This window comes from Rhea americana, unplaced genomic scaffold (genome assembly GCF_003343005.1).
Source record: "Rhea americana isolate MKP2758 unplaced genomic scaffold, rheAme1 scaffold_13, whole genome shotgun sequence".
NCBI lineage: Eukaryota > Metazoa > Chordata > Aves > Rheiformes > Rheidae > Rhea > Rhea americana.
The window spans coordinates 4,665,575-4,690,891 of NW_028185372.1; the positions used below are offsets into that span (position 1 = coordinate 4,665,575).

The window sequence follows — 25,317 nt, forward strand, 5'->3', positions numbered from 1 at the left end:
TGCTCAGGCCACAACTTGATCTCTCTTATGTAGAAGATGCTTGGATTTGTTATTACATAACTACATTTATTTTTCTAATACTGCAGATGGACTGTCTTCTCTGCATTTATAGGTAATTTTGAAGTGTGTATTTTCTTTCCATTTCCAGGGTGTCACTTTAACAGCAGCTATTGGAGGTGCTGACATGCCTGTAGTTATTACTGTCCTGAACAGTTACTCTGGATGGGCTTTGTGCGCTGAGGGCTTCCTGCTGAACAACAACTTGCTGACGATTGTTGGTGCTCTCATTGGCTCCTCTGGGGCCATCCTCTCTTACATCATGTGTGTGGTAAGAACCAAACAGAAATTGTGCTTGTTTTTGCCAAACAGTATAAAAAACCCTTGCTTGGAACATTTGCTAAGGTGATTAGCAATCAGAAGACCAGACTAGCAGGTATTTAGAGACTAGAAAGTTCCGTATGGAATTTGTTGGTCTGGATACAAATCATACCTATTTGGCTTTGGAGAGAGACTTCAAAACTCAATGAAATTGAAGAAGGCCTTTACACTGACTTATGTGTTCAGTCTTGAGTATAAACCCAGGTAAGTATGATTACTTGTGCTCTATTGCCTAATCATGTCACTCTGCAGTGTTGTTAAGCTTAAGATTTTGTTGCTTTATCAGCAGAAAATATTTTCAAAAATGAGTTCTTATAAAACCTACAATGTGTGGTTTGATTAGAGATTAACTTTAAACATTGTTTTTTGAAGTATAGCAAAGTGTGCTAACTACTTTGTTCAGAGAACAGTTACTTTGAAGTACCACTGGGTGGCAGCAGGCTTGCATTAATGTATTTCTGATACTAATTTCTATGTCAGAGGAAACTTTAACTTTGTAATCATATTTCAGTACAATCCACAGTGGGAATTTTAAGAGTCTTGTTGTTTTCTGCACATCTTGTATGCCCTTCTCAAAAGAAAATCAGATCATGGCATATGGGATGCCTACATTTTTTTTTGTGTGTGTATAATTGGCAGTTTAGTCCATATCAGTAGAAAGTAGATGCTTGTGGGATAGATGTAAAATGTATGTTCTTTAAAGTGCAGATCAGATTCTTGCAGGTAACTGGAGAAAGGCTTGATAAAAATGTAATCCGTTGGATATGCATTTACCGGTAGGATACTCACTCTGTAGTTTCAACTTTCTTTTCCTGTCCCCCCTTTTCTTTTTTGATTGTTAGCTCCTCTGTTTGCACTCACAAAATGTAGAGATATTGGTATCTGTTGTTTGGAGGAGCCTGTGTAAATTTGAAGCCTGGGCTTGTAATTCACAAAATAGTTATGTTGTGGCAGAGGGGTTCAGCTCTCTGTATTTCTCAAACTTAAGTTTAATTTTTGACATAAAATTCAGGAGACCTTGTGTTTCCACAGCTCAGTTTAGACAATTATAGTCAGTCAATCAGTGTAATTGAAATCAGTTTGTATTTCTGCACAATAAACAGAATAACTTTCTCCTACAGCATTATTCTTTTTGGCTCTACTTCCATTAATGGAAATTATTGCTTTTAAAAACTATTATTATAACCAAGGGGTGCAGCATCTTTGTTGTCTTCAAGCTGTGTTTCAGGAGAAAAACAGCTCCTGTGTGTTAATAGGCTGTTTTAGGCTGTTACAACTTATGCTATAGAAGCAACATGCATCTGTAATGCTGTTCTTCCCCCTCCCCCCCCCCACTATGATTTTCATCCAAAACAGAGTATTTTTGAAACTTCTGTAGCTCAGATGAGAAGGTGATTGTGGTAACATCGTAATGGTTAAAACATTCCTTTTGTAACATTTTTAATGACCTTTTTRTGATAAAACTAGCTAAATCACCCAAAACCTATTCAGATAAACTCTTAAAGCTTTTACATGAGTTAATAAAATTGCCAAAAATGTGTTCATGTAATATCTTAAAGTTTTTGTGCTCATATCTGTTTGATATATTTATATATGTGTGTGTGTATATATATGTATATATATATAAAATATACATATTTTTCTACCCGCCCACCTTTTGTGGCTATTAGTAGGGTGAGTTAAGGACAAGACTTAAACAAAAAAAGCAAAGGCATGTGCTGTTAGATCCTCATCTCATGAAGTGGGCTGCCTTTGACAATGTGAATGCAACCTGTATTGTATTGTATTAGCACGTCCTTCTCCCTGTTTTTTGCAGAGTGAATACTTCTTCATTGCAAAGTAGTATGAGCATCTGTATACTGGGGATGTTTGGTGGGAAAAGGTTTCAGATAAGAGGAGCCATTAATTGGGTGGGGAGTGAGGAAGAGAATGAGTGGGTAATGAGGACAGAGCAGGAAAAGAGACAAATTCTGCAATGATCTTGCAGGTTAGATCCTCTTCATTACTTGTATGAGCCATGCTGCTCACATGGTCATGGTATGGTGTGAGAAGACTCGATGTTCTTGGGGATCAATGATTTGGTTTTCCCTGGGCTGGAAACTCCAAGACAGTATCACCTACCTGTATATGCACAGCAAAAAGGGCTCTTTGCTGGTAGCTGCGTTACATATGAATGGTAAAGTCAAGATTTTATTCATCTGTGTTTCTGGTCTGTAGTGATAAACAAGATGGTAGAGGCTATATAGGACTTACCACACTGTCGCTATACTAGGTAGACCTTAGTTGCGTTTGTTAATTGTTGCTTAAAGAGGTCTCGACTCATCCTGCAGACTTTTGTACCACTCCTTTTTTGCCAGACTTCCTTCCTCTTTCCTTGGCTCTCTGGTACATAGCCAGGCAAGGATGCTTCAATCTCACACTTGCCATGTGTGGATTCTCAGATACCTAATAAATGTTTAAACTTTTTTTCATTTGACCTGACTGATCTCTGAGTTTGTTTTACTGTTTTTTGTTGGTTTAAAAGAGAATTTAAAGTGCTTTGCTTCTTGTAATATTGGCCCCAGTGAGTATGCAATATCTAAAAAGTCTTTTTTTTCCTGTCCAGACTGTCTTACCTGGCATTTAACTTCTGTAATAGTATTGCTACTAGTCTGTATTCCTCTGTGAAGATTTAATATTGTGATACATATCAAAGGCAATGTATTTCTAAAGGATGTGAACTATTGTAGTCACTGTGAAGATGTTGATTCCAGAAAGCCTGCATTTGGGCCCGTTTGTGCTCCTTCCTTATAGTAGCTGAAACACTGATGATGTACCAGGGTAAACAGAAGTTCTTCTAACATCTTGTGGTGGTGCTGCTTATTTGCTAAATGTAAAATTTCACAAAATGGTGTATTTTCTCAGACTATGGCAAAAACCTTGTTGTATAATATGGCATGTTAGTGGAAACTGTACACCTGGAAGCATACTTTTGCGTGGGGTTTTTCTTGCTTGTATGTGTGTGTCTGCATACCCGTTCTTAAATTTTGCTGTGGTTTGTGACCTAGAACAGCAGATGGATGACGTGTTTAAAGAACTAATTTATTTTGTTCCTTTTCTACTTCGAGAGTTTTTCCTCACTGGAGTTACAATTTTGCCTACTTCCAAATATTGCCAGATATGGCTACAGAATCCCACTCAAAGATATGTGCCAGCAAAAGGATTTAGCCAGTGAGTTTTCCCTAGCTATGCATCTACAGAGCTGAATTCTCAGGACATGTTCTCCTCTTGAACTCCTATTTTAAGTTCTCATTTCTCTCTTTTTTTTTCTTTTTTTTCTTTTATTTTCTTCACAGAGATGCTGATTCTCTCTTATTATGTGTGTAACAGATGTTGGTAGGAGCTAATGTTTGGCTACCATCACTTTAATATAGGTTTCTATTTTAAGGAGTCTGTTTTAAGAAGTTTTGAGTCATAAGCAAGCAAAGCTAGCAGACAAATAATACTATTGTCAGGAAGCTTTTAGTATTTCTAGAAGATTGCTTTGTGGACATTTCTTCTCTTTTGTTCTTGGATTTCATCATTAGCTGATCAAAACTCTTTTGTCTTTCAGGCTATGAACCGTTCCCTTGCAAATGTGATTCTAGGAGGCTATGGCACCACATCAACAGCTGGTGGGAAGCCTATGGAAATTACTGGAACCCACACAGAAATCAATTTGGACAATGCAGTTGAAATGATGAAGGAAGCCAATAACATTATTATTACCCCAGGTAAGACTCTTATGGTTCGTACTGTATGACTTTCAGAGGATGTGTCATTTAAACAAAACTATAATCTATTTTGCGGTTGTAAGACAGCAGCATAAAAGGTGTTGTGCAGCACAAAAGGAGTTATGGGAGGTCTGTTTTTGTTCCCAGTTTAGTCACCATTCCTCTGCGTTGACATGCGTACGTCACTTTATTTTTCTGTGTGTATGTCTCTTCACAAACTTTGTCCTATTTATTTAGATTTTAAATTCTTCAGGACAAGGGCTGTGTTTTGCAAATTATGTGTAGTTAGTTTTGTGTACGGCTGTTATGGTACGAGTTTCCAGGTGCCAGTGTTCCCGTTAAGGAATTACCTATCCTTTAAGATACTGCAATGGCAGATTATTTTTGTGTTTCTTGCACAATTTTTACTAGCTTAAGGTTTGTATTGTTTTATTGGGAAACCTGCAGAGAAACATCTAAATCCAAATGAGTATCCAGTCAATACTGGAATAATAATAATAATAATAAATAATAATAAAAAAGCGAGAATACAATACAATGACTTCTCTAAAACTCTTAGGTCAGCCATAAGCTTCATATGGTTCAATAGCAGCGGTTCCTCTTAAGAGAAGCAAGATGCTGAATAGTTTAAGACTTGTTTTACTTCAGCTACGTAGCATGATTATTGTGTTAAATTTTGTTTTAACATTGAAACGGGGGGGGGGGGAGCTAAAATCAGTCTTCTCATGTTTTGTTTTTCAATTTAAACAAAACCATGGGTTAGGTAGTGTTCTAATTTGGAAAGCTACCTTTGTTTCAAACAAGGTCACGCATACCTTCAAGAAGTTTGTCTCTTACTGCTGTAGTTAAAGTGTTAGGAAAACATTAACAATCTATACCCTGTACTTTCTTCCTAGGCATTATTGCTATGTTGAAATGATTCAAATGTAGAAAACCTGAAAATRTTATTTGCTGCTAAAAGCTATAGTTGGCTACCAGATTTGCAATAGTCATCTGATAATAGCCTCTGTTTCAATTTTTGAATGCGTCCATCTGAAATATCCTTTTCTAATAGAGTAATGAATTCATGCTTCAGTGAAGCTGAAATAAGTTATTTGTGTAGCTTGACTGGTCAAGCTGCTGTACTGTTACTGGTCAGGAAACCAAGAAGAGTAGATGAATTACAGATGAATTCAGGATGAAACTCCTATGAGAATATAAAAGTATCTGATGTTTTTTGATGAGAGATTCTGTTTGTATGAAAGGTAAATATATTTCTTGTAACTATTCTGTCTGTACTGAAACAGAAAAATAGCTTAAAACTGGATGTACTTTCAGGTTATGGTCTATGTGCAGCAAAAGCTCAGTACCCCATAGCAGATCTAGTGAAGATGTTGAGAGAACAAGGGAAAAATGTCAGGTAAGTACTTTTCTTGCTGAAAAGTATTACCATGTTTTGTTTTATTTATTTATTTTTATTGCATAAAACCCCCTACAAGTCTGTGTTTTGCATCTCATTTTTCTTTCAACAGTCATTCTTACACTGATCTCTGAGAAATATCAGTTGGAGAAATGTTGTAGTCTTACTAACCTGTAGCTGAGTATCTAGAAATTTCATGCTTTATYCTAACAGATGTTTCTACCTCTTGCTAATTTCAGGAAATTAAGTTTGTTTATGCTTTTGTTAAATTTGGGTTTTGAAAGTAGCTGGAGAATAATTTTATTTCCTTTATTCTTTGGTGCTATGCTGAAGTTCACTCAAGAAGAATAGATTTAAATTTGTTACTTCTTATTGTTGCAACAATCTTTTCTGTACAGAATCTTAGCTCCTTATTTTGATATGGTCTGTCTTTAGAAATAGCAGTGCTTCTCTACAAAACCAGCAGTGCAGTTTTTTGAAAAGTAATATTTTATTGTAGTTTGTACTGAGTTCAAGGGAACAACCAACTGCCTTTTCTACAGATGGAGTTTGGAGATCTCTGTGAAAGCAACTGCTTTGTGGAAAAAATKTTACTGTGAGGAATAATCATAAAAGCTAACTTCAGTGCGGAGAAAAAAAATCTTTGTGTAACTGTTTAGCTCATTTGGTTAGAGCATGGTGCTAATAATGCCAAGGTTGCAGGTTCAGTCCCCATATGGGCCGCTTGTTTTGGGGGCTGGACTTAGATGATCTCCAGAGGTCCCTTCCAACCTTAACAGTTCTATGATTCTGTGCTTGTAGTCAGTGGAGGAGAGGAGAGGGAGGAAAGGACAGAACAGTGCTTCGAAATGCCTTCTAGAGAAGCATCCATTAAGGGAGATTTCTTTCAAAGAAAGGTCATAATTTTCTAAGGGAATTGATGCCTCTGCTTATGAAACTGTTGGGGAACAGTTGGAAGGATGTGATGGAAATAGTCCTGAATCCTAGGCAGGAAAGGATGGCTTCCTGCAGTATGGAGAAAGTGTTTGCTAGTGTCAGTCCTGTATGACATGGAAAAGTAGATCAGGTAACAGCCTCTGCATCAAGGACAGAATTCTCTTCTTTCCTAGGATAACTTACTTGCAACAACTGGGATAAATTACACCAGCAGTGCTCACTACTATGCAGCGGTAGCAGTAAAATGTATGGGCAGTAATGTTCAGTTCTAGCTGGAATATTGGAAACAGTACTAAGAAAGTTGAAAATTGTGTGAAAATATTTGATGTCCTTCATAAATTAAAAATCTAGTCTACCTTGTCTTTCTACTCTTTTCCTCTAACCCCTTCTGCACTGCGGGATAGCTAAGGACATTCAATATTTACCAGTAGAAGCTTCTGAGCATCTGCAAGATGCTTCTTAAGTTTGGAGTAAGAGCTGCTACAGACAGTCTCTTTCTTAAAGTAGATCTCTAGTCTGATGCATTCCTCAAAAGTCCTCATAGGTCAATCTGCTTATCTTATGTTTGCAGCAGGACTTCAACTTTCATAGTATATACTTCCTGATTTGCTTTTGACTCTTTGCAAGCATCAGAGCTGTGGTCTTCTCTGACACCATACTTTTAAGGTTTCTACAGTCTGATTTSTTCAGAAAGAAGCCACTGAAGAGATGATCTTTTGTCACTATTTTAATGTATTCTGAATCTTCATAGACTCACAGAATGGTTGAGGTTGGAAGGTACTCTGGAGATTGGTCCAGCCAACTCCTTGCTCCAAGCAAGGTCAACTACAGCAGGTTGCTTAGGGCTTTGTCCAGTCAGATTTTGAGCATCTCCAGGGATGGAGACTCCAGAACCTCGCACAGCAGTCTATTCCAGTGTTCAATAACCATTAAAATAAAACATTTTTTTCTTATATTCAGATGGATTTTCCTGTGTTTAAATTTGTGCCTGTTGCCTCTTGTCCTGTCACTGGGCAACACTGAGAAGAGTCTGGCTCAGTCTTCCTTACTTCCTCCCATCAGATACTTAACATTAAGATCCCTCTGAGCCTTCCCTTCAGGCTGAACAGTTCCTGCTCTCTTAGCCTCTCCTTGTATGGGAGATGCTCCAACCTCTTAATCATCTTTCTTGGGCTTACTCTCATTGACCTACCATAAAATTTTGGCTTTTGTAAGCAATACTTGTTCTAAGAGTCTTTCCATGTGTTGCATGGAAAAATTATTGGAGTGCATGTGGCCAATCTTGTGGAGTACTGTTACAAAAAGCAGAGATAATTTTTAAGTTCCAGTATTGGCCTCAAGTCTCCTTCCATTTTTTCATAAAACTCACAGGTATTGAAAGCACTGGAAGGCTAACATCATGTCTGTCTTGCTAATTATTTGGGAAACTATTTTCTAATTACTGTAACTTAATATTTTAAAATTATTCAAGTCTTAGTTTTCATTTGAAAAAATATTTGTGGACTGATGCTTGTTAGTCAGACGCGTTCTCTGATTTCTTTTTGTTTATTTCACATACACGGCGACTTTCCTTTGGAATCAATTCTTTAGGAATTAGCGTTTCTTTAGTTTTTTCTTCAGTATTTTTTTCAAACTCGTAGCAAAGATGCATATAATTCTTTGCATTTTTTTTTTTTTTTTTTTTTTTTTTTTTTACAGCATGTATTGTGATGGATAAAAGCAGGGTGGTTGGAGTGTTTAGTAAGTTATTTGTTAATGTTCACTCAGAATGTTGCAATTTTATACATAAAATTGCTTATGTGTTTTCATTTGTGTATGCAGACRTGAGAAGTGAGGGTGTATGCTGGTGAAACTGCGTCCTGGAGCAACTCTTTTTATAACTTATTTTCCCATGCTTAGTGTAAAAGCTACATGTGTCCAAATTACGTTTAAAATTTTGAAGACCTGTTAATTGTGCAACAAAGGAACCTTTCTTGGGCTAATGCAATGACAGTGTCGTGTGCTTTTGGCTTTCATTTCAGAGTTTCTGTGTGGATTAGCGACATTTTTATTAATCCTGGTGGTATAAGGGGTTATTGGTTTTGCCTTATGTTGGCTTTGCAGAGGAGAAATGTGAATGAATCCTTGAAATAACTGGCTTATATTTGAAATGAGTCAATTTCAGAAAGGGATCACTGCAGTGGTTACCTAGTATTTTAATGAAATAAATCTGTATTTACAGTTTGTGGTAATTTAGGCCTTTCCTCACTTCGTGAAGCTCCCACGGTGTTCATTGAGTGCAGCTGCTGTCCCTCTGGTTTCAGTAGGCCTGGAGTGCCTCGGGACCCTAGTACGCTCGCCATCCAGATGTAGTGACACACACATCCGCTGTGGAAGAGTGCCAGCATGGACATACGATTGTCATCAACTTGTAATGCCCATACTGTGCCAAGAAAAATTGCATCTGTCATATGGTCTTTTCTTGCTTCAAGGCTCACGATTGATCCAGAGACGCTGTTGTTTTCATTTACTTTGCCTATAGCCATAACATTCTCAGTGAATAACATAGATTACATAACATGATGTATAACCTTTTATGACTGGGGTTTAAATTCAGAAATACAGGAGAGTTTGGGGAAACTTCAGACTTTTAGTTATCAAATTGCATAGCTAACATCATCACTAACTTAAAATCTCTTGCAGCAGATCACATCTTTAATGCATTAGTAGGATCATGTAAAAAAACCTGTGTTTTGCTGAGCTTTCATTATAGCTTTTTCTTGTTACGGGTAGGTGAAACAACAAGTCTTTTCACAACCTAAATCCCATAGTCTCCAGAATTTGTTGGCCTGTGATTTGTGTTCTGTAACTAGTTTTGCAGTTCTGCAAAGTTAAAACTGAGTGAATTTTTGAAGTTTCTCATCTTACCAATGGTCTTCAGTAACATGCTGTGTTCTTCAAAAGCCCCTAGTTGCAAAATTCTGATTTCTTCTATATAATACATCTTTAAATTTTATGCGTTCTCATATGCAATGGGTAATCAGCATTGTTCATGTCCACACCAAGTTAACTATCTTAGCTTTTCACAGTATCACTTACCTAAAGCTTTTTCTATCAGTATGTTTCAAGTTCCTACATAGTACTCATGATAATGAAATTTAATTCCAGGATGAGAAGACTCTTAAAACAGTAGATTCAGGAACTCCGTATAAAGCACTAACTGATAATTAAAGTATGATGGTTTTCTTTTAACTCTCATAGCTGAGGGAAACACAGATTACTTTTTGAAGAGCCTTTCAAATTAGTTGGTAAAAGGCTTTTTTCTTTTTTTCTGGAATYAATTTTCTTTGGTAGGTATCTTGCAGGACTTGCATTTCTGTCTTTTGATACTGCTTAATATGATTACTTTTGATCACTGGAAACAGATTTCTTGCCCTGAGAATGTGATAGGATGGATTTAGTGTTGGATCTGCAATTTTGAATCTTTATTGTTGCCTTTATGGCTGGGCTTTAATCAAGTACGTTCAAGAGTCTATTTTTCTTGGTGTTTTTTGTTTGTGAGTAGTAGATCATGTGGATGGGTGGTACTAACACATTTCTGAGTAACTCAGTAAATTGATTAACTTAATTGTTTAATTAGTTTACAGTAATCTATCTTTCTTGCTCTATATACAAGAAAACTTGGTAGAATTTTAAAAGGTGAGGAGGTAAGATGCTGCCCCAATCAATCTTAATATGTTACATAGCTCAGTTTTTCATCAAATTACTGTCACAATGTCTAAATAGCAAGTTGAGAACAATGTGTGTTGATACAGGTTTCCAGCTGGAGTATATTTACTAGGAAGACACTAAGTGAGTACATGTATGTCAGTTCTGTTTTCCTTATGGTCAAGTTTGGATTCTGAATTATAAATGCTGCAGATGGAGGGACAAATGCAGTCCAACGGTCTGTTAGCTCAAATCTGTGCAGCCAGAGAGAACTGGTAAACCTTGCAGCTGCTGCTGCAGGGATATAAGGGCATAAAAATGTTGGTGGGAGTGTAGTGGGAGTGTGTCGTTGGTTCTGTATTGGTCAGCTAGGCTGCAGATGAACTTCTTAGTTCAGTTTGTTGTGTTTTATAAAGACATGCTGTGTTTTGCTGCTTGTCATTTGGGCTCCTGGGAGGCATTGAGATAAGGTGCATGCCATATGCTTGAATCCAGTGTGGTTGCCCCTGTAGTCATAAATTCTCCTAACATAGTGGGAAATATAGAGAGTGCTAGCCCTTATTTGAGTAAGAAAAATAGTGATTTGAGTAAGAAAAATAGTGATTTGGTTATTAGCACACTCTTTCTAAACCTACTTGACTGCAGCAGAGCCAGTCTGTGCCAAGGTACTGCTTCTGGAGAAATCTTGTAGCCAGAGGCATGTCCCAAGCTAGCACCTGAGCTAGCTGTGTGCTTTGATGCTAGTAATCCACAGGTAATCTATAATGTGTGGGAAAGCATTACACTTTGCTTAGCAATCACAGTCTAAGTATCACAGTGCTGCACTGCAACTGACACTATTATGTGGCTGGATTCAAGCTGTCAGATATTGGAATACTGGACTTCCCAGTTTATCTAGGGTTTTTTGTTCTGTTACCTTGAATAACACATCATTGTCTGTAAGGCAGCAGAGGAATCATCTCTGTGAAAGTACAAATAAAGTGAATGGGGAGGAGGAAAAAGAGGAGGTGAAGCAGAGCCCCTTTGTAAATTATTTTCTGTATGTGCAACTAGTAAAATGTTGAGCAAGCTAAACTAGGCATCAGCCAGATGTTACTTACTTGTATCACTTTGTCCAGCTTTGGCATAATGACAGAAATACTATCTTTGCATGCATGAAGTGATCTTGAAACACTTCTGCATTAGGTTAGGTATATGCTAGCTCTCTCAATATTGATTACAAGAACATTATCTAACCAATTGTAGTAAATAAAGACACTGACTCTAACTGTAGAAAAAGTAATTTCCTTCTTGAGATTCTTCAGTTCTTTAATGCAGATTTTTTTTCATGTTACTAATAGTAACTTTATTTGCACTAGAATTTAAACATTTTYTGTGTTAGAAAGGGCCGTATGGGCAATACTAGATATGCCAAGTGTGTGCCAGGAGTTCTAGATCTCTAGCCTAACTTAAAAAGAAAATGTCCTGTCTGTATTACAGGAAAAGGTTAGAAATGTRAACTAATTTCTCACTTTGTTGTGTTGTTTTTCTGAGGCTAAAAGCTGAATGTCCTTTCCTGTTAGTCATGTTATTTAGGTATGAAGTCTGTTAGTAGCAAGGATGTATGCTCACTTCAGCTGAACATCTGAGAATTGGAGGTGAGAAGCAAGGCCCATGTCATACAGCCTTAGTCAGGGTCCAGAAGAAAAAATCTTGGTGAATTTTGTCTTTCAGTGAACAGAATAATGTTTCAAGTCAGCCACAGCATGATTTTGAATCTTGTTTTCAGTCTGGTCATGCCTTATCCCAAACAGTGTCATCAAAATAGAAAGTCAGTAGTGCAACGCTTGTGCTTGATTAAAAAAAAAAAAAAAAAAAAAAAAAAAAAAAAAAAAAAAAAAAAAAAAAAGGGGTTCTTGCATCACTGTTATTTAAAGCATATAAAAAAAAAAAAAAAAAGCTTACCTAGCAATTTTTTGCTTTAAAACATAAAACATGCCTCCTTTTTAAAATCATTAATGTTTTGAATGTTTTAAATACAATTGTAGAGGTTCATTTTAAACATCTGGGAGAGCATACGTGATACAGGGTTTCTGCCRTGAAGAAGGCAGTTTTGAAGAACCGCTACTGTTGCGGGTCTGGACCAGAATATACAGCTTTTGTTAGACCTGTTGCTGGTCGTGAAGGATTTTAGCTTCTGGAATATTTTATTTCTGTGAAATGTGTTGTTTCTTGGTTTTGCTTTTTTTTTTGAGTTGATACAGAAATTATGGAATACTGTGCATCATTTAGATGTGGCATTTTTGAAATAATTCTTGTGGATATTGTGAAAGTTGTACATCTGTGTTTGGGAACATGATGTTTGTGTTAGCTTCCTCCTCTTTCCCCCCCACCCACTGCTTGCTTGAATTCTACTTCCAGTTGGAGTTGACGATTTCACTGCAGGTGTGTATAAATCTTATTTTGTGAAATTATGAAAATGTTAGAAATGCACGTAATTCTTAGCAAATATTTTTGATACACTGGCATATCTAGTTTGAAGAGATACTGGCAGGCGACTGTCATATTTGGTTCACGGGTTCTCAGAAGCAGACTTTAGTATGTCATTTCAGTGTCTTTTGGGTTTTTTTTCCAGAAAGCTTTTGTGTGAGCAACCTTCTCAAACTCTGTGAATACGCAGTAAGTGGTTTCAAGCAGAGTCTGTCAGAAGCCGATTGTCCATGCCATAACTCTGAGCCAAGATTGTTTGTCCTTTTCTTTTCTTTATTTCCACCCTACCCTGCAACCTCTCACCAGGAATGGTGAAGTCAAAGATGACTGGATGTCATCTCCAGACATATGGAGGAAAAGAAGGTGATCAGGAATAGCCAGCATGGATTCACCAAGGGGAAATCCTGCTTAACCAATCTGATAGCCACCTATGATGGAATGACTGACTGGGTAGATGAGGGTAGAGCAGTGGACATTGTCTACCTTGACTTCAGCAAGGCTTTTGACACTGTCTCCCATAACATCCTCCTAGATAAACTCAGGAAGTGTGGGTTAGACGAGTGGACAGTGAGGTGGGTTGAGAACTGGCTGAAAGGCAGAGCTCAGAGGGCTGTCATCGGTGGCACGGAGTCTAGTTGGAGGCCTGTGGCTAGTGGTGTCCCCCAGGGCTCAGGACTGGGTCCCAAGTTTGCTGATGATACCAAGCTGGGAGGAGTGGCTGACACACCTGAGGGCTGTGCTGCCATTCAGAGACCTGGACAGGCTGGAGAGCTGGGTGGAGAGGAACCTCATGAGGTTCAACAAGGGCAAGTGCAGAGTCCTGCACCTAGGGGCAAATAACCCTAGGCACCAGTACAAGGTGGGGGCTGACCTTCTGGAGAGCAGCTCTGCAGAGAAGGACCTGAGAGTGCTGGTGGGTGACAAGTGGACCATGAGCCAGCAATGTGTCCTTGTGGGCAGGAAGGCCAATGGTAGCCGGGGCTGCATTAGGAAGAGTGTTGCCAGCAGGTCAAGCGAGGTGATTCTGCCCCTCTACTCAGCCCTGGGGAGGCCTCATCTCGAGTACTGTGTCCAGTTCTGGGCTCCCCAGTACTGGGGAGCCATGGAGCTACTGRAGGGAGTCCAGCATAGGGCTACAAAGATGATCAGAGGGCTGGAGCAGCTACCCTGTGAGGAACGGCTGCGAGAGCTGGGCCTCTTCAGCCTGGGGAAGAGAAGACTGCGGAGGGGATCTTATCAATGTGTGTACAAGTACCTGAAGGGAGGGTGTCAAGGGGACGGGGACAAACTCTTTTCAGTTGTCCCAAGTGACAGGACAAGAGGCAATGGGCAGAAATTGAAGCACAGTTCAGTTCCGCCTGAACGAGAGGGGGAATTTCTTCACTGTGAGAGTGACAGAGCACTGGACCAGGTTGCCCAGAGAGGTTGTGGAGTCTCCTTCTCTGGAGATCTTCAAGGCCCTCCTGGATGCAACCCTGTCTACCATGCTCTAGGTGACCCTGCTGAGCGGGGAGGTTGGACTAGATCTCCAGAGGTCCCTTCCAACCTTACTGATTCTGTGATTATATGAAAGGTGAAATACTTTCTCCTGGCAGCTTAAATTTTGGCTTTTCAGCCCCTGAAATAGAATACTTGTGAGGTTTCTATTAAATGCTATACACACACACAATTTTGTCTTGTGTATTGCCAAAGCAGCTTCGGTCACAAAGAAGCTCAAATAATTTTATTAGGAACAAAAGAGAATTTTGCTGGAAAATCTATTTTCACTGCCAGAGGAGTGATGATTTTCTTGAGTTTGCTTCAGAATAAGAGTTCTTGTACTGTATTGTAAGTGATTTGTATCTGGTACAGTTTAGGACTAGCTGCAATCCACACACATGGCTTATATAACTGAGCGATTGGTGTGAAGTGTAAGCTGTTAATATTTTGTCCTGTGTGCTTTGCTCTCCTTTTTCTGATTCTAGATGTTATCCTTCACATCAGGATCCCAAATGTTTATTAGCTAAGTATAATCTTTTCTTTGTTCCTTTAAAGTGCTTCTTGTAAAGCTAGCTTTTTATCCTGTTCTTTGACCAAGAGCTTAAAATCATAGTATATCTAACAGGATGTGGATTAATCATATGTCCTTAATTTTGTTTCTGGAGTTACAATTGTCATCTTTGCATTGTCTTAATGTTGCCTTGCTGATGGAGCACTGAGCTGCCCTTTTAAGGATGTATTCATAGAGTGTTAAATCCACAAGTGTGCTGCACTGATTGGACTGTGACTTGTGGACCYTCAGGGATGTATTATCCATTTCTATCACAGTGGTGATCTGTTGAAAACAGAAATTTGTGGCAGTCTCTCTGTTAAGGCAGGTTGATTTATCAGTCTTTCCTTCCTTCACAAAGTTGTCTGTCTGATGTCCTTTTATTGCACTTCTGCCTTGCTTGGATTTTTGTTCAGAGATTTCTGTTCAGAAATCCAAGAATTTGCAAGTTTTCTCTGGTATTTTTGCTTATTCTGAATGAGTAGACTTCCTTATTAAATATTTAGCTTCAAGTATATGCAGTGTTCATATGAGACACTTCTGGTGTGCTTGAGTCAGCATTATATATAGTGATGACTCCAAAACTGGAAAATAGTATATGCCCAGGACAGTAGAAATGCTCAGACTAGTTTATTCAGGGACAGTAGAAGAGTATAATCTGCCCACAAGGAATAGATTTGAATCTAACGAAAAGAAATCTTTGGGAGTTGTGAACAAATCAATTTAATATCTCTGTTTTGAACTCTGTCAGGTTACTACCCTTAGAGAACTAGGCGTATGCCTTAACATGCCCTCTTGCCTCCCAAAATTGATGCATCTGTCTGAATTTAGTAGTTCACAAGCACTGTATTATCTGTAAGCTGACTTTGAGCAGTTCTGAAAATACTTAAAAAAAAAAAAATCAGTTATATTTCAACATCTATAGCTTCATAGCTGTTCTCCACACTCTTCCACTCCCTGGATCAATCATCCCTAGATGGAAGTGGCATGTTACCCTAATTCAGCAAAGTGATGTCTTCTGCTTGAAGTTGAGTGCACTACTAAGATTTCTATTGAGTTGGAGTGTTAGGGTATGGTGACTGTGCAGATACCTAATACAGCAAGGTCATTTTCCAAGGGCATTCTTAGATCTAGGAGTTCTTTTCTTTATGGAAGGCTGAACAGTGTTTTGACTATTTCATGAGAAAGTGTTATTGTGGCCTGTTCTTTTATTCTGTGATGCTTTGGGTCCTCAGTGATACGAGGGGACCTGCAAAGAATATTAATGTGGGGGGTGATTTTATAGCAAACAGACTTATTCATAAAGAACCAAAGGTGTCAGTCATGTGTTTTTAAATATGGTACTGCTTTGAAGGTGGACACAGATGCTTGCTGTGTGTGATGTGCCCTGACTGGTGATTGGAGCCTTGTTACTTTCAAAAGTAATTGAAGATAACTTGCCAAATCCGTTGATTATATGCATGGAAAACTTGCTCTTTTCCATCCTGCAACAATGTATTTCCTGATATTTCTGGCCATTAGTTCCTCCCATGTTGTCACTAGAAATGTCTCTGGCATTTTTATTGCAGCAGGCTCTCCAAAGCCACTTTTCTTGCAGGTGCAAAAGCTTACTGAAAACATCTTTTTATGATGAAGGAATTTAAAATTTTCTCTTAGCGTGTTTAGCTTCACTGGGAAATGAGCATATTCTTTTGCATACCTGTTGTCAGTCATTCTTTAACTTTCCAGGAAAAGAGCAGCTGCTGTCCAGGTGAAGAATCAAATCTATGGGCTTTGTTTCCTTTCATTCCCATTCAGTTCCCTACAACACTGGAAAAGAACTTACAGTATTGTTTTTAAGGTTTAACTTTTATTTCATTTTTAAATCATAGTTTTGTGCGTGCTTTCAGAACTTTTCAGCCTTGTAGGTCACAGATGGCCATTTGTTTACTGTATAAGACAGAGTGGTCATACCTACTAATGGGGCTGGACTTTCTTTCCTGTTAGGTTTGGTATTCATCCTGTGGCTGGCCGTATGCCTGGTCAGTTGAATGTACTCCTAGCAGAAGCTGGTGTTCCCTATGATATTGTTTTGGAAATGGATGAGATTAATGAAGACTTCCCAGGTTAGCATGCAAACTTTTAAATTTCTTGTAGACTGAGTTTGTCCTTGTCAATTTATTTCATTCTGCTTTTACACTGTACAGAACAGGAAATCTCAATCAGGCTGTACAGTTTAGTACTTCTACTGGAAGTAGAAGCATCCGTGGATTCTCTCATGTGTACTTTCCTGATTAGGTTGTAAGATATTTGGGRAAAATCCCTATAAAGGTCTGTAGAGTGCTTACTACAAGGAGTTCCTTGCTTCTGAGGTCCAAATTTAACACAGATGACAGTATTTCAACCTCAGTGTTGAAGATTAAAATAATTTTTCCTCAGTCTTATTTTTTCTCTTGTTGCAGAGACTGACTTGGTGCTTGTGATTGGTGCAAATGATACAGTTAATTCAGCAGCTCAGGAAGATCCAAACTCAATCATAGCTGGAATGCCAGTTCTTGAAGTGTGGAAGTCCAAACAGGTGAGATTAACAGGGCTGCATTAGCGCTCTTCTGTAGACAGCATGCTTTTAAAAATATAGTTTATAGAAGTTTTTCTTAAGAAGATTTTACCCTTTCTGTTCCCATGAGAAGTTCTTCTGTAAGATGTCCAATAAAATAGCCTCTATTCTGCAGGTGTGATGCAGTTTACTTCATGATTTTGTAGTCATCAGTCTGCTTTAACGAGACAAGTGGTGAATGAAGTCAATAAAACCAATTAATGTACTTCTCAAAAAAATCAGAATAAATTATGTTCTGCTCACATCCGCAAATCTAAAATATTTCAGTAGAAAGATATATTTTACAGGAATTTTGTTTGATAACTTTAACACTGAGATAAAAATACAAAAATGAATACCATATTTGAATATAATACGTGAATGGCTGGGTTGAACAGCCAGCTTTGTAGGGTGTGGAGATTTTTTTTTTTTTTTTTTTGTAAGTTCAGCTGTGTTATCCTGAACTATTCAAGTACACAGTGTCAAGGGCACATTGTTAGTTTTATTTTTTCTATTTTACCAATTTATCGCAATTTCAGAAATAAACATATGTGTTTAAAACTGATACAGCTTCACAATTTCTTTTGTGAAAGTCTGGTGGTTAACTCATTTGACACCTCAGCTAAAACTAGCTGAAACTTATTTTAGTGTTTTTTTCTATAAATCCTATGTATGAATCAATGACACAGTAATATTCTAGAAAAGTACTGGAGAGCATTGCACCAAGCATTGATGTGAATGCTCATTTGGAGTGTGTGGTTGTCTTGGGACTGAGTTCTTAAAATAGTTTTTAAAAGAAAAAAGAGCAGGGGGTAGGGAGGGACGATGAACCACTTTTAAATTATAATCACCAATGCCCATYTTTGACTTTTTATGTGGAGTAATGTAAAAGCATGTGAACAGATGTGTTATTTGCAATTTATTCGTCTGATGTGTACTAATATATTGTGCTGAAATATGTTTCTAAAGCTAACTTGGATTTCAATTACTCTTTTTTCTGGTATATTAAAATTTAAAATATATTTTCTTAGCTATGAGCACCCTATTTTGGCCATGGATCTTTTTCTCTCCCTTTTGTTTGAGGTTGGTTTCATGCTGGCGACATTTGAGGTGGTATAATTGTTGGTTGTGCTTGTGTCAAATATGAACTCTTTATACGCAGGTCATTGTAATGAAGAGAACTTTGGGAGTTGGTTATGCAGCTGTGGACAATCCAATCTTCTACAAACCCAATACTGCCATGTTGTTGGGAGATGCTAAGAAGACTTGTGATGCCCTGCAGGCCAAAGTCAGGGAGTCATATCAAAACTAAATACTGATTTATATTCAACTTGCTCATGGTTGTGGTAATGCTTTTGTCACAGAGGTCACAGAAATCAAGACTTAGAAAGATCTTTTATTGTCACTGTGCAGCTTGCATTTAGAGAAGACTGCATTGACTCCTAGAAGATGTAGTTCAGTTAGGGGTATATCCTTTTTTGAAAGGATGGGGACTCTAGCCCTTCAAACTACATCTCCCCATGAGGCAATGTGTTGAAGTATAAAAATGTCCTTTCTAAGTTGAGTAATAAGCTGTTGGAAGCAGGAAGCAAATACCCTTTGTCATCTTTAAGTGGCTATTGGCTTCCTCCCTCTAACTGTCTCTGCTTCTGTCATGGAAATTTACTAAAAATACTATGCCAAAATTGTATTCCATCTTATCAGAGCTAYTTTTTGGCCAGTATGAATAAAAATAACTATTTCATCAAAATATAAGACATGTTGCAAACATGCTTATATAATTTGAGAACCTCAGTATAATATTCTATWAAATCTGTATATAAAAATTCAAACTGTTCCTTTTGTGAGTGTGCTGGATGCTGTGAATTGAGAATATTTGAGGGAAGTCGTTTTTCTTTGCAGTACGGTTCCACTTTCTTCATAATGTCTGCTTACGTTACGTAAAACRAAACACAGGATTTCAGGGACCTGCCAAGTGATCTTTAAGCCTGACAAGGAAATGTACACCTGCACTGCTTAACTATTTTTAGCAGCTGCTAAATTTCCTCTCTTTTCCAGTTGTTGCCTTTTTAAGTGTTCTGGGAAAAATATGGTCCAGTTCTGCACAGGCAAAACATCTTGCATTCCTGATCTGTTCATAGAATTTGGACCAGTGTTTCAGTTTTGTTCACTTTGAATTTTAACTGTATTTGCTGCTTTAAAATTCAGTGATACTTTCTTAATCAACATTATTGTGATGCTGGAAAAGGCACTTTTTAACATATTTAAGATGCTGGAGTTCATTAGAACTTTTCTAAATAAATAAGCTATTGTTTGGACAGCACAGAAATATACCAAGCTTAAAATCCAGTGTTTTCATTATTTGACTTCTCCTTAATCTGATTAAAAGTACTGTTTAAATTCCCATAAGCACAGCAAAGTAGCAAATCAAATTATGACATAGACTGCTGTTTTGTTTTTACTATGTTAAGTATACTTGAGTGGAACTCAAATATTTACCTAATAAAATGAATTTATCATGTTTGCATAATGATGTAGCAACTGTCCATGGTGACAAAGGCTAAATACAAATAGCTGTACTTGTGTTAGAAAGCATTAGTGGCTGGGGAAGACAAACTACTATGAAGTAAGTCTTGAAATTAAACCATTTTGATTGATAGAACAAAAATCTTTTTTACAGAATGTATTGAGACCTTGTATAAAATACAAAAACATGTGAGAAATGTTTTCCACTTAGCTACCTCTGTTTTCATGTGAAGATCGCTTAAAACCAAGACTTTAAACAGGTAGTGTGTTAAATGTAATGATGTATGATAGAAGCTACCCTTTTCAGAAATCTCTTCTATAATTTGAAAGTAAACCTTAGCACATAAGCATTGGTATGTTGTACACTGCATGAGAATACTTGCAATTAAATTTTAATTTAAAACATTGTGGCAGCTATGTTGGAATGCTATGGCTTTCTGATTTCATTGTATTCCACTTTGCTTTTAGAACTGCCAAAAATAGGAGGGGAATAGGAGAAGAGGACTAGAAAATGATCTTGTATTTATCTCCCTCCYTCCCTGCTTCCCAATTAAGCAAAAAACAAATCTGAAGGGACTGAATAATATCCTGGAACATTTTTGTCTTGCCAAACTTCTAAGTATCTAACTGCAGTATGCAATGTATCTCTGCTTATATGTAGCTAACTTAAGATGTCTTTTCTTTTTTCTTAAAAAAAAAAAAAAAGGAAAAATAAAAATAAGAGGGGAAGAAGCTTTTTTTCCTTTTTGGAAACAAAACATAAAGCTGTGTAATGAAACAGAGGTACCAGTGTTATCTTTAAAACTGTACTTTACAGTGGAACACCAGGTAATTGTTGAAGTGCTAATAAAAAGGTGGTTATTTTTCTGTATTGATCACAGTCTCTTTTCTTTCCTGTTGTGTTTTCTGAGTAGATAGGTAGTCTGAGATTCTTTCTGGGAATTACAAGATCAAAACACCACCAAAGCATATTGAGACTGAAAGATAAAATGAAAAGGAATTCATAGTGCAATACTTCCTTTCTTTTGGAGGCCTGCCTCAAGAAGATTAAGAAAATACACTGTGATCATGGCAGAGTTGTGCAGCAAGAACAAATGGGGAGGAAGGAGGATGCTAATCTCTGTTCAGYTGATAGAATTTTTCCAGTCTTCTGTGTATGTCTGTGGTCTTGAGATGCCTTGGATCTTTGTTTTCAGTAGAAACGGTTGCACTGTTTAAAGTCACAGACCAACTTAGTTTGGAAGAATTCTCTAGAAATTACTTGKTCCTGATCCCTTGCTCAGAACAGGTCCAGTTAGATCAAATTGCTTGAAGTTTTTGATTTGAACATTTCCAAGGATGGGGAAATTGGGGACTGAACCTATTTTTGTATTCTAGTTTTTAGTCTGAATCAGGAGTTTGCTTTTGAAATGAACCTGTCATTTTTTTTCCACTTGCTGTGTTTTGGTTTTTGTTGCAGAGCAGTCTTGGAATACAAATCTTGGATTCTTTTTGGATGAAACTATAACAGAAGATGCGTTAGAGTGGGGGCAAAGCTAGAGGTAGGCCACAGTAAGACCTGTAAACACRGAGATGAATTTGTGCTCAGCAGAGTGTTTCACTTGCCGGGTTGGTTTGTATTGTGCCATACTAATTGCTAAAGYAGACATACTCTGAGACGTCTAGAGCATGAGAAAGATATTTTAGGGTGTAATTCATTCTTTCCAGTCTAGAGCTTAATTATTTATAATAAGTTAACAAAAAACCTTTTTGCTCCACCAATATGTATGTTCCTGTGTAAGTGGTCAAATTCTGCAGTAAGATTTTACAGTAAGGAATTTGAGTACTGGGAGGCCTAGGCAGTCTGTTGCATATCTAAGCGGTATGGATCAAATATTTATTTCATGGAGCTTGCAATGAGTCTTGCTCCAGCCATATGACTAGTGTAGGGTGGTTTAAAAAAAGTGTGTATGTGTGTGTATACATACATATATATATATATATATATGTGTGTGTGTGTATATATATAAAAATAATATATTTCTTAAATGGTATTGACTTGCATAATCCAGCTGCTGTGTAGCTGTCCAGAGGAAATATTATTACATTAACTGTATCAYGTTATCATATGATACATAGTTCTTTTTGAGAACAGGAAATGTACTTGCACACTTTCAGAAATGGATGTAGTAGTATCTTACTTTCCAAAAGCTGATGTCTGAAGTAGAAAAAGAACAGTTCTAAAACATTATTTTAAAATATTACTTGCAAAATGAAAAGACTAACTTGTGATCTTTAGCCTAGGGTTATTATCGTGAATTTCTTGATGAGAACTTTTTCTCCAAGTAAATAGAGATGAAAAATGCAAGTCTGAGTAAAGAGTGAAGAATAAAAGTGTGAGAAATAGTATAGTCTTTTTTTTTTTTTTCCCCTCCATTTACCTGGAGACACATTCTCCTGAGAATGAGGGAGATCTACTTCTTCAACTGAGCGTAAGTAGTTTGTGCGCTCCCCTTCAGGACAATTGATCAGTTTAATTTCTTTCTATACAGTTTAAGGCTGCATGTAGCCCTGTGACTACAGTCACTGGCACTCTCCAATCCARTTTTCTGTACGGCACAAAATACAGATTAATACTCAATTTTACATAATTGTTAGGGGAACAGCTGTCTGAATTCTACAATGCTAACTTTTAAATTCACCCTTCTGAACACTTTTTTGACCTCTACAGGCTATATTTTCATTCTTATGAAACAGTTAGTCAGTCACAGATGCAGAATATAGTTACTAAACCTTATTTACTAGCTACACCTCTCTTATAATGTTGTTCTTAGTCACAATATTCCAGGTTGATCATATATTTTGAAAATAGGGTTGAAGTGGGTCAGAAAAGATAGATTTTTCACAAATTTTATATCAGAAAGTAGTCTACTGTTTGTCTACTGCAAAYATCAGACTTCTTCCCCCTATGTGTGGTTTTGAAACAAAAATTATATATGGTAGACCTCTGTTAAGTGTGCTGAATATGACATTTACCAACAGTCTGATGTTTTGCAGTTAGGCATCACGCTGGGCAGAAGAAGGCTTTTTATGTCTGTTGACCTTTTCCTGTCCCTTATTGACAAAACCCTGAAAACTGGTTGTTATCCAAACCTCTCCCTACTAAAGGAAGGAAGCAACAAAAGAACTGAAGGACAAAAGGGCTTAGGGGGCTTTACACTCGGTAAGAAGTGTCTTCTGAAAGAAGATTGTGGTTGAACTTCAGCACAGCATGAAATTGAATTACTCTATTACATGGTCAGTCTAACCCATAATTTAAAAAATCCCTAGCAGAATGGAAACTAACAGCTAGTGAACGTAAAAAGCTCAAGCAGCTGTTAAATGTCTCATGCAATAATAACTAGCAGTTGCCCACTCCTTATTAAAATATTACAGATGTGRATAGGAAGAATCATTTGGTTCTCTGATTTTACGTTCTCTGAAGCTCACTGTTGTCATAGGCTATGGTACAATGAACTTACATTTTCAAGTGTTTCATGTTGTATTTGTTAATGTGCGAACACAACACAGGAAATTGACTCTTCTCTAATTTATGAACATATCAACAATCCCTCCCCTTTTTTTTGTCAACATTCTGTCCCCAAAGGTATCTATTGAAGGCTTGTTTAGAGAAGCGTATTATATGAGGTGTTCTAGTTATGTTGGAGTTTTGAAACCAGAAGAGTGTAATCTAAATAGTGTCATGTGCTAAGTATTGCTGTAATTTTCATGTTGTTCAGTGAAGTTTGCTTAGTCGTTGAGAATTCCTCTTTTCTTCTGCCACTGTTCTCAGGCTTGGAACTGATTTTACATGCATTCAGAATTTGCTCCTCCTTCTAAGGAGGAAGTGTGGTATTGCATTAATTGCATTCAGCTGGACCTCTTTTCTGCTGGTCTTGCTTCCTCTTCAAAGACTTCTACCGGAAATGGACCTACAGCTCCAGAATGTGTTCTTGAGTGTTTCAAGCAGTGAGAGAGCAAACATTGTAACTGTTATTTGTAACCAGCTACCCTCAAGTGACCAAATGGTAGTTATGTAGGCAGTTTATCTATTGCCTTTTACACCTCATTTCTAACATTTTCTTATTCTGAAGGATCTGTGACTTTATAGATTTGAGCTCAAGTCTCATTCTGTGAAGAAGGTTTGTGAACTTGGCAAGGGATGCATTCCTGACATCATTGAGGCATGTTTTTACTCTCAGAGATGATATTGACCACTGTGTGTACCTGGTCAATTAGATTTGTGAGCAGACTTTGTTAAAGTTACTCATATAGCTGCTGAATTTTGTCTGTAGACATCAGAACCTTTTTTTTTTTTGCCAAGTAATGGAGCAAGAGTAGGTAGCAATTGCCTTTTTAACCTTGTTCTGTTTTTGGCTTGTATGAAATCATTATGGCATTACTGTTTAAATACTTAGGTTTTGCTAAGGCATCTAATTTCTACTGGCCTCAGAAGGAGGTAGTAACCTATGTATTTTTTGTGGATTTGATCTTACAGGAAATGATACAGTAGCCCCACCTTATTATCCTGTATCTATAATGTGCTACCAAACTGGGAGAGAGGCAGCTTCCTGTTTTCCTGTTGAAATACTTGTCCACATTTAGATGATGTGCTGGATGTGGTGGTTCCTCAGAGGACATATCTCATATAYAGCTGTAAAAAGCTGAGAAGATCTGGGCTGATTTTATGAATTAGTTCTAGTCCCTCTGCGACTAATAATAATTATACTTTTCAACCTTTTTCTGCTGTAGGCTGACCATTACAGTTGTCTAAAATGTTACTCTGCTGCTTTTTCTAGCATCTAACTCTTTTCTAATGTAAAGSTGCTGATCTGCTCTTTAAGATAGCTGTAAATTTCCTGTGTTCATTAAAGATCTGAGTAAACTGAACATGAGCTGCATGTGAAACTTCGGTTTTAATTTGAAAATGGACACAAGTTTATTGCCTTGAAAATGCCTYAGTCCTCATGTTAGACCCCTGTTGCAATTCCTCAGATTAAACCAGAATTTTTTAAGTGGATTTTATTAAAAGGTTGAGCAGAAAATGCTGTGATGAAGCTGAGGTGCCAGTGAAAACAAAAATACAGTTCAAACATCTCAGTAAAACAAACAGTCTAATGTTGGAGTTAAAAAGACTTGCGTTGGTTAACCTGCAGATGTACTGGGTTGGTCCCTGGTAAGTTGCAGTGTATCTCTCTGGATAAGAGAGTGGCATTGGAAATTTTATATCCTTTATTTATGAYATGAGAAATGAGGAGAGTTTTAAGAGGAGTGAGTTTGACTTTTATAGCAGTTGATTCTCTTTTATTCAGTTCTGGGGCCAGCTTTTTGGCTTTGATTTGAACAACTGAATCTAAATGTTTGAATAGATGTGATACTGATCTTCTGTCTGAGAAAATGTACATTGGCTAACAGTCAGCAATTAATTTCTAAATAAATAGTAATTTGTTTAGTAACAGAAATTAATATGTTCTGTGTATTCATTCTTCTCAAAATAATTGCTTTTAAAATTCTCAGCTGTTTTTTTTTTGTTTTTTGTTTTTTTTTA

General features: G+C 37.3%; 1 protein-coding gene across 1 annotated transcript in view; it reads left to right on the top strand.

Annotated features, from left to right (window-relative positions):
- Positions 1 to 20,626, top strand: part of NNT (nicotinamide nucleotide transhydrogenase) — a 44,442-nt gene extending 23,816 nt beyond the window's left edge. Inside the window, exons 16-21 of the mRNA XM_085326406.1 lie at positions 149 to 328; positions 3,971 to 4,130; positions 5,448 to 5,529; positions 16,637 to 16,755; positions 17,092 to 17,207; positions 18,388 to 20,626. Coding sequence (XP_085182532.1) covers positions 149 to 328; positions 3,971 to 4,130; positions 5,448 to 5,529; positions 16,637 to 16,755; positions 17,092 to 17,207; positions 18,388 to 18,537 — 807 coding nt within the window. The 3' untranslated portion in view covers positions 18,538 to 20,626. The remainder of the gene's footprint in view (positions 1 to 148; positions 329 to 3,970; positions 4,131 to 5,447; positions 5,530 to 16,636; positions 16,756 to 17,091; positions 17,208 to 18,387) is intronic.
- The last annotated feature ends 4,691 nt before the right edge of the window (positions 20,627 to 25,317 follow it).